General features: G+C 46.6%; 1 protein-coding gene across 1 annotated transcript in view; it reads left to right on the forward strand.

Moving 5' to 3' along the window:
- LOC137346471 (ras-like protein family member 10B) overlaps positions 1–10,714 on the forward strand; it is a 190,391-nt gene extending 179,677 nt beyond the window's left edge. The window contains exon 3 of the mRNA XM_068009924.1: positions 10,444–10,714. Within this exon, the coding sequence (XP_067866025.1) occupies positions 10,444–10,714 (271 nt within the window). The remainder of the gene's footprint in view (positions 1–10,443) is intronic.
- The last annotated feature ends 504 nt before the right edge of the window (positions 10,715–11,218 follow it).

Here is an 11,218-nt window from a genome sequence, read left to right on the forward strand (position 1 = left end):
TGTGAATGGTGGTGGACAATTAGCAACTTCCTGAGGGAGGACACTCCACAAACATCCCCATCCTCAATGATGGAGGAGCCCAGCACATCAGTGTAAAAGACAAGGCTGAAACATTTGCAACAATCTTCAGCCAGAAGTGCCAAGTGGATGATCCATCTCAACCTCCTGAGGTTTCCAGAACTATTGATGCCAGTCTTCAGCCAATCCAATTCACCTCACGTGATATCAGAAAACAGCTAAATGCACTGAATACAGGAAAGCCCTGAAAACATCCTGGCTGTAGTGCTGAAGACTTGTGCTCCAGTATTAGCTGCGCCCCTAGCCAAGGTGTTCCAGTACAGCTACAATACTGGCATCTACCCAACAATGTGGAAAATTGGCCAAGTATGCCCTGGTCCACCAAATGCAGGACAAATCCAATCCGGCTCTCAATCATCAGCAAAATGATGGAAGATGTCGTCGATATACTATCAATCAGCACTTACTCAGAAATAACCAATACTCAGTTTGGTAATTGTTGACGGCTGTTTTAGCGAATGGAGGGCTGTTCCAGCAGTGTTCCGCAGGGCTCAGAATTGGTTCCCCTGCTTTTTGTGGTGTTTATTAACGATTTGGATGTAAATGGAGTGGGCATGATCAAGAAGTTAGTAGATGACGCAAATATTGGCCGTGTGGTTGATAACAAGGAGGACAGCTGTAGGCTGCAGGAAGATATTGATGGTCTGGTCAAATGGGCAGAAAAGTGGCAATGGAATTCAACCTGGAGAAGTGTGAGGTGATGCATTTGGGGAGGTCAACAAGGCAAAGGAATACACGATTAAGGGGAGAATACTGAGAGGTGTAGAGGAAGTGAGGGACATTGGAGTGAAGGTCCACAGATCCCTGAAGGTAGCAGGACAGGTCGATAAGGTGGTTAAGAAGGCATATGGAATCCGTTCCTTTTTAGCCGAGGTATAGGACATAAGAGCAGGGAGGTTATGTTCAGAGCATGACAGCCCCACATTTTACTTTCATTTTTAGTTGTTTTTTCTTTTTTCTTTTTTTTCTTTTTTACATTTTTTACAACCTTTTTTTTGCATTTAACTCTGCTTCTCTATCCACAGATGCTGCCAGACCTGCTGAGTGGTTCCAGCATTTCTTGTTTTTATTTCAGATTTCCAGCATCCGCAGAATTTTGTTTTTATTTTAGGTTATGTTGGAACTGTATAACTTATTGGTTAGGCCATAACTCAAGCACTGTGAGCAGTTCTGGTCACCTCATTACAGAAAGGATGTAGTTGCACTAGAGAGGGTACAGAGGAGATTTGCAAGGATGTTGCTGGACTGGAAAAATGCAGCCAAGAGGAAAGATTGACTAGGTTGAGGTTGTTCTCCTTGGAACATAGAAGGCTGAGGGGAGATCTGATTGAAATGTACAAAATTTTGAGGGACCTGGATAGAGTGGAGGTGAAGGGCCTATTCACCTTAGTAGAGAGGTCAGTGACTAGGGGGCATAGATTTAAAGTGATTGGTAGAAAAATTAGAGGGGAGATGAGGAAAAATGTTTTCACCCAGAGGGTGGTGGGGGTCTGGAACTCACTGCCTGAAAGGGAGTTGAGGCAGAAACCCTCAACTCATTCAAAAGGAGTCTGGATATGCACCTCGTGCCATAATCTGCAGGGCTATGAACCAAATTCTGGAAGGTGGGATTAGAATTGGTGGATTGTTTCTTGGCCGGCAGAGACACGATGGGCCAAGTGGCCTCTTTCTGCCTTAAACTTTCTGTGATTCTATTCTATGATTCTGTGCAGGCAGTGATGTTCCCATGCATTTGTTCCCCTTTTTCTTCTAGGTAGTAGAAGTCATGGGTTTGGAAGGTGCTGTCGAAGGCAGGCTTGGTGAGTTGCTGCAGTGCATCTTGTAGATGGTACACACTGCTGCCACTGTGCGCCGGAGGTGATGGGAGTGAATGTTTAAGGTGGTTAATGGGGTACCAATCAAGTGGGCTGTTTTGACCTGGATGGTGTCAAGCTTCTTGAGTGTTGTTACAGCTGCACCCATCCAGGAAAGTAGAGAGTATTCCATCACACTTCTGACTTGTGCCTCGTAGATGGTGAGACAGATTTTGGAGAGAATTCTCAGCCTCTACCCTGCTCTTGTAACTGCAGTATTTATATAGCTGGTCCAGTTAAGTTTCTGGTCAGTGGTAATCTCCAGGATGTTGATATTGGGGGAATTCAGCGATGATAATGCCATTGAAGATCAATGATTTCCAAAGGAAATTGGATCTGTAGGTGAGGGAAATGTACTTGCAGGGCTACAGGAATAGAGCGAGGGAATGGAACTGATTGGATGGCTCTGCAGAGAGCCGGCAAGGACTCGATGAGCTGAATGGTCTCCTTCTGTGCCATAATGACTCTATGGGGTGAATTTTCAGGGCCCCCCAAAATTCAGGAATGGAGGCGGGGGCCCCCAAAAATACTGTCACCAGGCAGCATGTCAATTTCAAAATGCTGACCCCAGCACCAGCAATAATCAGCAGGGCAGGTGGGCCAGGGGAAATCCCACTCTCCTCCCAATTAAGGGCAATTAAAGCTGTTGAAACACTTGTTGAGAGCTTGACAGGGTTTGAACTTGAAATTTTCAAAGGGATGCTTGGATACCATGTGCCTTCAGAAACAGATCTGCAGAAGCGAGCCAGGTAACGAGTGTACAGCCAGTCATGACTGCCCCAGGGCATCACACCGGCCCCATAAGAGGGTCAGCGGGACAAAGGAGGACTCAGCACTTGTAAGAGGGCACCCTTGATGCTGCGCAGCTGTCATTTCGAGTGGGCACTTAGTGCCCGGGCATTTAATGGGGTCAGCACCCTCCTGGCATTGTGGGGGAAGGAAAGCAGGGAGCAAGCCAGCCAAGAACAATTGGATGTCCACCTGCCCAAAAGGAAGGCTGCAGCTGGCAATGGGGGCATGACCGTCATATTTTGGGTCCATTGGTGAAGAGGGGCAGCAGCATTCACCCCAAGCAGCAGGAGGGCACAGGAGAGGCAAGAGGGACAGGAAGGCAACAGGGGCCATATGCTCATCACAGGATCTACCCGCCGAAGATGGACTTACCTGGAGGTCTCCCCAGGCAGGCAGTCACAGATATCTGTGCTCTTGTCATCGAAGACCTTGCCCTTTGCAGAACTGGTCACCACGTCCTATCAGTAGTTGTCAAAGTCACTGAAGCCTTGAACTTCTTCACCTCTGGCTCATTACAAGGATCAGCAGTGGACCTTGGTGGTATCTCAAAAGTGGCTATGCACTACTGCATCTCACTGGTCATTGATGCCCTCCTTACCAGAGCTGGACAGTACATTCATTGAACAACAGAGGTAGCCTCGCAATGACAGGGTCAGTGAGTTTCAGTGCCATTGCTAAATACCCCCCAGGTGCAGGGCATCATCGATTGTACCCACGTGGCCATCAATACATCCAACCACTGCCCACATAGATTCATCAACAGGAGGGGCTTTCATGTTCAATTGGTCTGCGACCACAACAGGAACCTCCTCCATGTGTGCACTCGCTTTCCTGGCAGCTGCCATGCCTCCTTCATCCTCTGGCAGTCCAGGCTGCCTCAGATGTTCCCTCCAACTCCCAAAGTGTGTGGATAGATCCTAGGGGACAATGGTTATCCCTTGAAGAGATGGCTGCGCACCCCTGTACTGGAGACCCAGAGAGGCACAGAGACGATACAACCAGTGCCACCTGCTCAGTAGGATGACCATTGAACAAGCTATTGGGCTTCTGAAGATGCGATTCCAGGGCCTGGACTGGTCGAGTGGCACCCTACAATACCATCCTGCAAGGGCCTCATTGTGGTGGTTTGCTGCGCTCTCCATAACATGGCCCTCCAGAGAGGTATGGACCTTGAGGATGGTGAGGCCCTGGAAGGAGACAGCACATCCAGGGAGGAGAAGGAGGTAAGAGAGGAGGAGGAAGAGGAGGCGCAGGGAGATGGCGCTGAACAGAGAGGTGCCCCCGCTGCTCGAGGAGGTGGCTTCCTCCTGCCACCCTCCGAGAAGAGGACTCCCTCCTTTACCTCACAGCCTTCAGCATTAGATCCAGGTCACCATCGATGAAGTAAGGGGCTGCCCTGCCCCAGGTGCCACCAGGCCCCTGGCTCCCGGATGACATAACACTTCCCTCTGGTGCTGTGGAAGGCTTTGACACAAGCAGCATATTTCACCCTCAGTAATGGCTGCCATGGGGAGTCTAAATCATTCCCCCACTTCATCTGACCTGCCTCTGTTCCTACCCATTGGATCTAAGTGGACAGGAAACCCATCTCCATACCAATTAAGGGCCTCCCCATGTGAAAATTTTAAGCATAATCAGTTCCCCTCTGAAGGTGGATTTCTGACCCAATAACAAATCTGCTTCCTGTTCCCCACCTCCATGGCGAAAATCCAACCTTGTGACTCGATGGCTCAAAATCCTGGAACCCTCTCCCTAACAGCACTGTGGATGTACCTACACCAAATGGACTGTAGTGGTTCAAGAAGGCAGTTCGCCATTACCTTCTCAGGGGTAATTTTGGATGCTGGCCTAGCCAGTGACGCACACATCCCATGAATGAATAAAGCAAATAGCTGATTCATGCTCTGATGTATCTCCTCCCACCCCTCTCTCTAAGGCTGTCAGTATATGGTTTCTCTCTTTCTTCCATTCTTTTTTCTCTCCTTCCCCTCATATTCTGTCTACTTTTTCTTTCTCTCTGTGTCACTTTCTTTCTCATTGTCTCTGCCTGTCTCTCTTACTTGCTGTCTTGCTCATGCGCTTTGTAGATAATGGAGAGGCTTTGGGGAGTCAGGAAGTGAACGACTCACTGCAGAATTCCCTGCTCTTACCTGCACTAGTAGCCACAGAATCTGAGTGTCTGTTTCAGTTTCTGGTTAATGGTGCACCCAGGATATAATGGTGAGGAATTTGGCGAAAGTTGAATCATTGAATGCCATGGAGGGGTGAGTAGTTTTTCTTGTATGCCAGCTGTGGTGTATTTGGTAGTGCTCTTGCCTTTTACTTATAAGGTTCTGTGTTCAAGTCCCACTCTGGGACTTAAGCATAAAAATCAAGGCTAACGCTCCATTGTAGTGTTGAGGGAGTACTGCACTGTTGGAGTTGCTGTTTTTTGATTAGGTACTAAATTGCCGCCCCGTCTGCCCTCTCAGATGGACATAAAAGATCCCATAGCACTGTCTGGTGGCCTGGACAATATTTATCCCTCAATCAACATCACAAAAAAACAGATTATCTGGTCATTATCACATTGCTGTTTGTTGGATCTTGCTGTGCAGAATTTGGCTGCTGGGCTTCCTACATTACAACAGTGACTACACTTCAAAAGGACTCCTTTGGCTGTAAAGTGCTTTGAGATGTCCGGTGAAAAGCACTAAATAAATGCAAGTCTTTCTTTCTTGTTGGAGATTGTCATTGCCTGGCAGTTGCGTGGCACAAATGTTACTTGCTACTTATCAGTCCAAGCCTGAATGCTGACCAAATCCTGCTGTCTGTGGACAAGGACTGCTTCAGTATCTGAGGAGTTGTGAATGGTACTGAACACTGCAATCATCGGCGAACATCCCCACTTCTGACCTTATGATGGTGGGAAAGTCAATGATGAATCAGTTGAAGATGTTTGGGCCTAGGACACTTCTCTGAGGAACTCCTGCAGTGATGCACTGAGGCTGAAATGATTGGCCTGCAACAACCACAACTACTTTCTTTTGTGCTAGTATGACTCCAGCCAATAGAGAGTTTTTCCCCTTACTGCCATTGACTTTAATTTTGTTTGGGCTTCTTGATGCCGCACTCATCGAGTACTGTCTTGATGTCAAGGGCAGTCATTCTCACCTCACTTCGGGAATTTAGCTCTTTTGTCCAGGTTTGGACCAAGGCTGTAATGAGTTCTGGAGTCGAGTGGCCCTGGTGGAACCCAAGCTGAACATCGGTGAGCAGTTATTGGTGTTAAATATAATACTATTCTGACGTTTAGCACAATCCTACAGCTAAACATGACAGCAGTTCACCTATTGCTATGAGACAGCAAGTTATCCAAAGTAATATATCATATAATTGACTCGAGGTAAAAGTAGTACACACCTTACTGATACTGAAATGTGCAGACCTCACAGATATAATAACAAACTATACTTTACAAAGTTTCAGAATGATCCATGTAACTTTGTTCTTCCCTTCCCATGGCTTATTATTCCGAGTTATTTATATTGTAAAATATTTCTCTGCTCTACTTACTATGGTATATTTGCTTAAGATGCAAGTCTTTTTTATTTATTTATTTTCCCCTCCTTTTCCAGGACATACATTCTTCTTTTCTCAGCTATGTCCATGATTATCAAATAATTTTTTTTGCCTTTGTTTCTTCCCACAGTGGAATCTTGGTGTAACAGAGTTTCCACTATTCAGTTTCCGATGACTGGTCCTTGAACAGTTGTTCGTCATAGTCCAGGCTTGCCTGGCTGTCTCTGGCTGCATTGTCTAATTCAGCATTGAATGCCTCATAAATTTCCGTCCGACGCTTTCAGCAAATGTCAAGCTCTCTCAACGACACTGAATACTTAATTCCAAACAACATTGTTGATTCAGAATTTTTATTTGGCGCCATAAACTGACTAAAACACTATAGTTCACAACTGTTGTTTGTATGCTGTGTTTCCACTGATCACAGTCCAGTCGAGAAATTATGGTTCCACAGGGTAAAAACTACAACTCCCATGACGCATCTCCCATACTCCACAGGCTCACCACTCTCTGGGTGAAGTAATTTCTCCTCATCTCAGTCCTGAAAGGTTTACCCCGTATCCTTAGACTATGACCCCTGGTTCTGGACTCCCCCACCATCGAGAACATCCTTCCTGCATCTACCCTGTCAAGTCCTGTTAGAATTTTATAGGTTTCTGTGAGATCCCCCCTCACTCTTCTGAACTCCAGCGAATATAATCCTAACCGACTCAATCTCTCCTCATATGTCAGTCCCGCCATCCCAGGAATCAGTCTGGTAAACCTTCGCTGCACTCCCTCTATAGCAAGAACATCCTTCCTCAGATAAGGAGACCAAAACTGTACACAATATTCCAGGGTGTGGCCTCACCAAGACCCTGTAAAATTGCAGCAAGACATCCCTGCTCCTGTACTCGAATCCTCTCGCTATGAAGCCAACATACCAGTTGCCTTTTTACCGCCTGTTGCACCTGCATGCTTACCTTCAGCAATTGGTGTACGAGAACACCCAGGTCTCGTTGCATATTCCCCTCTTTCATTTTTTAGCCGTTCAGATAATAATCTGCCTTGCTGTTTTTGCTACCAAAGTGGATAACTTCACATTTATCCACATTATACTGCATCTGCCATGCATTTGCCCACTCATTCAACTTGTCCAAATCACCCTGAAGCCTCTCTGCATCCTCCTCACAACTCACCCTCCCACCCAGTTTTGTGTCATCTGCAAATTTGGAGATATTACATTTAGTTCCCTCATCTAAATCATTAATATATATTGTGAATAGCTGGGGTCCTAGCACCGATCCCTGCAGTACCCCACTAGTCACTGCCTGCCCTTCGGAAAAAGACCCTTTTATTCCTACTCTTCGTTTCCTGTCTGCCAACCAATTTTCTATGCATCGCAATACACTACCCTCAATCCCACGCGCTTTAATTTTATACGCTAATCTCTTATGTGGGACTTTGTCGAAAGCCTTCTGAAAGTCCAAATAAACCACATCCACTGGCTCCCCCTCGTCAACTCTACCAGTTACATCCTCAAAGAATTCTAGTAGATTTGACAAGCATGATTTCCCTTTCGTAAATCCATGCTGACTCTGCCCGATTCTACCACTGTTCTCCAAGTGCTCTGCTATAAAATCTTTGATAATGGACTCTAGACTTTTCCCCACTCCCGACGTCAGGCTGACTGGTCTATAATTCCCTGTTTTCTCTCTACCACCCTTTTTTAATAGTGGGGTTACATTAGCTACCCTCCAATCTGTAGGTTGGGGACCGCGAAGGCGCCTCAACATGCAGGTGCCCTTGGAGGCGTGTATTTATCTTAAAAATTATGAGGGTGAAACTTTTAGGCTCCTTGGAGCAGGGCGAAGAAACCCTTATGAGTGCATCTCTTGGGTTGTGGGTGCAGCCTTTTCTTCCTGTGGCCCCCTCTTTGAGTCACAGATCCTCTGACTCCAATGGCCCTCTGTTGGCTCATCCATTGAGATGGCGGTCTCTGCATGTGACAGGGGGCTGCACCGCTGGCAGTATAATGTTAGTGCGCCTTCTAAATCACCCCAAATTGGGGCCTTAAATCATCTCAGTTGTCTGCCTGCCTCTGTGGAACGGGCAGCTGATCCTACTCCCCGCCCACCCCAAGGTAAGTTCCCCAGCAGTGGGAATGTGTCAGAAAGCCATTCCAACACGTTTCCTCATTATAGTTCTCGTCCCTCCCCCAACCCCCACCCCCTCCAAGCCTACTACTATTGGAGCCAGGAAAATCCAGGCCTGAGTGTCAGAAAATTTGCTCATTAGAATTTGTCTGCACACGTTTGGGGGGAGGGGGTCGTCTTGGGTCCCGGGGGTGCATTGGGAGGCGGGGGCAGCCCTCAGTTGGGCACCCTGTGCCCGACTGCCATGCCTCCCCCCAGGGTGTGGAAAGGCCGGCAGCTAACGCTGGGCGGCCTTTCACCTCCCCAGCACACCCACTTGTCATGAGTAAAATACCCATGGAGGCGGGCGAGGGTCCTTGAGTGGTCGTTAAGTGGCCACTTAAGGGCCTTGATTGGCGGGCTGGAGGAAGGTATAAGATGGGGCTCCCCGGGGATTGGTACTAGGACCACTGTTTTTCTTGATCTATATTAATGACCTAGACTTGAGTGTGCGGGGAACAATTTCAAAATTTGTGAATGGCACAAAACTTGGAAGTATTGTGAACTGTGAGGAGGGTAGTGATAGACTTCAAGAGGACAAAGACAGTCTGGTGCAGTGGGTGGACATGTGGCAGAAGAAAATTTAATGCAGAGAAGTGTGAAGTGCTACATTTTGTTGGAAGGACGAGGAAAGACAATATAAATAAAGGATATAATTCTAAAGCGGGTGCAGGAGCAGAGGGACCTGGGGATATGTGCACAAATCATTGAAGGTGGCAGGACAGGTAGAGAAAGTGGTTAATAAAGCATATGGGATTCTGGGTTTTTTAAATAGAGGCATAGAGTACAAAAGCAAGGAAATTCTGGTGAACCTTTATAAAACACTCGTTCAGCCTCAAGTGGAGTGTTGTGTCCAATTCTGGGCACCACACTTTACGAAGAATGTGAAGACGTTAGAGAAGGTGCAGAAAAGATTTACAAGAATTGTTCCAGGGACTTCAGTTATGTGGATAGACTGGAGAAGCTGGGGTTGTTCTCCTTAGAGAAGAGACGGAAGAGAAGGTTGAGAGGAGATTTGACAGAAGTGTTCAAAATCATGAGGGGCCTGGACAGGGTATATTGGGAGAAACTGTTCCCATTGGTGGAAAGGTGGAGAACCAGAGGACACCGATTTAAGGTGAATGGCAAAAAAACCAAAGGCAACATGAGGAAAAGACATTTTTATGTAGCAAGTGGTTAGGATCTGGAATGTACTACATGAGTGTGTGGTGGAGGCAGATTCAATTGTGGCTTTCAAAAGGGAATTGGAAAATTATCTGAAAAGAAAAGGCTTGCAGGGCGATTGTGGGGAAAAGGAGGAGTGAGACTATCTGAGTTGCTTTTGTGGAGAGCTGGCATGGACATGACGGGCCGAACAGCCTCCTTCTGTGCTGTAATCATTCCATGATTCTATGATAAGATGTTAATATAAGAGCAAAGTACTGTGGATGCTGGGAATTTGAAATAAAAACGGAAAATGCTGGAAACAGTAAGCAAGTCTGGAAGCATCTGTGGTGAGAGAAACAGAGTTAACATTTCAAGTCGATGACCCTTCATCAGAACATTCTAATGAAGGATCATCAGCCTGAAACGTTACCTCTGTTTCTCTCACCATAGATGCTTCCAGACCTGCTTATTGTTTCCAGCATTTTCTGTTATTATAATGAAGATATTTTCACTTGTTGGGGAATAGAAAACCAAGGGCCATAAATATAAAATAGTCACAAATGGATCCAATAAGAAATGAAGAGAGTGGTGAGAATCTGGGACTCACTACAGCAAACAATATTTGAGGTGAATAGCATAGATACATTTAAGAGAAAGCTAGAAAAGTGGATGAGGAAGAAAGGAATAGAAAGCTATAGTGATAGGTTTAGATGAAGTAGGATGGGAGGAGGCTCATGTGGTGCATAAACATCAGCACAGACCAGTTGGGCTGAATGGCCTGTTTCTGTGCACTAAATTCTATGTGTTATGTTCTCACCTCCCTCTTTCTCTCTGTACAGAATGATTGGAACCAACGAAATCCCTATCATCATCGTCGGCAACAAGCGAGACTTGCAGAGGGGCCGTGTCATTCCCAGGCGGAACGTTTCCAACCTTGTGAAAAAGACGTGGAAGTGTGGCTACATCGAGTGCTCGGCCAAGTACAACTGGCATATCCTCATGCTGTTCAATGAACTTTTAAAGACCATCGGGTGCGTGCGCTGCAGGCACGTGCACGCCGCCATACGTTTTCAGGGAGCCCTGCGGCGAAACCGGTGTAGCGTGATGTGAATCACTCTTCTATTCGGACTTCATGGAGCTTCAGTGTCTTTGTGAAGGGCCTAGACACGCTTGAATATTTATCAGGCGTTTTTTTTACTGCGCACGGCACAGAGCTTCGGGTCAGGCGCACGTACACCTAGAATTTGGGCTTGGCGGTCAGCGTGTCTAGTTTACGACCTGCATCGTGTTCTTCTAGTTGCGCTGATATGTGCTTCAGCCATGCAAAGCTCTGCACCATTTGTGCTGAGCTATAATGGTTACCCCCTTATCTCCCCTGTAGGACCATCTTTAATTTGTTTGTAATGATTTCCTATGAGTTTCTTCAGCAATAATTAATCCAAAGGTCTTCAAAATATCATGTTGTGTGGCGTCCTGAAGCACTGCCCAACTAATTGAGTTGTGTTCAAGCTAGTGCCAGCCATTGCTCAGCGGGGAGCACTCTTGGTTCTGACCTAGAAGGCTGTATGTTCAAGTTCTACTCCAGAGACCTGAGCACAAAATCTAGGGTGGTGC

Source organism: Heterodontus francisci, chromosome 30, assembly GCF_036365525.1.
Source record: "Heterodontus francisci isolate sHetFra1 chromosome 30, sHetFra1.hap1, whole genome shotgun sequence".
Classification (NCBI taxonomy): Eukaryota; Metazoa; Chordata; class Chondrichthyes; order Heterodontiformes; family Heterodontidae; genus Heterodontus; species Heterodontus francisci.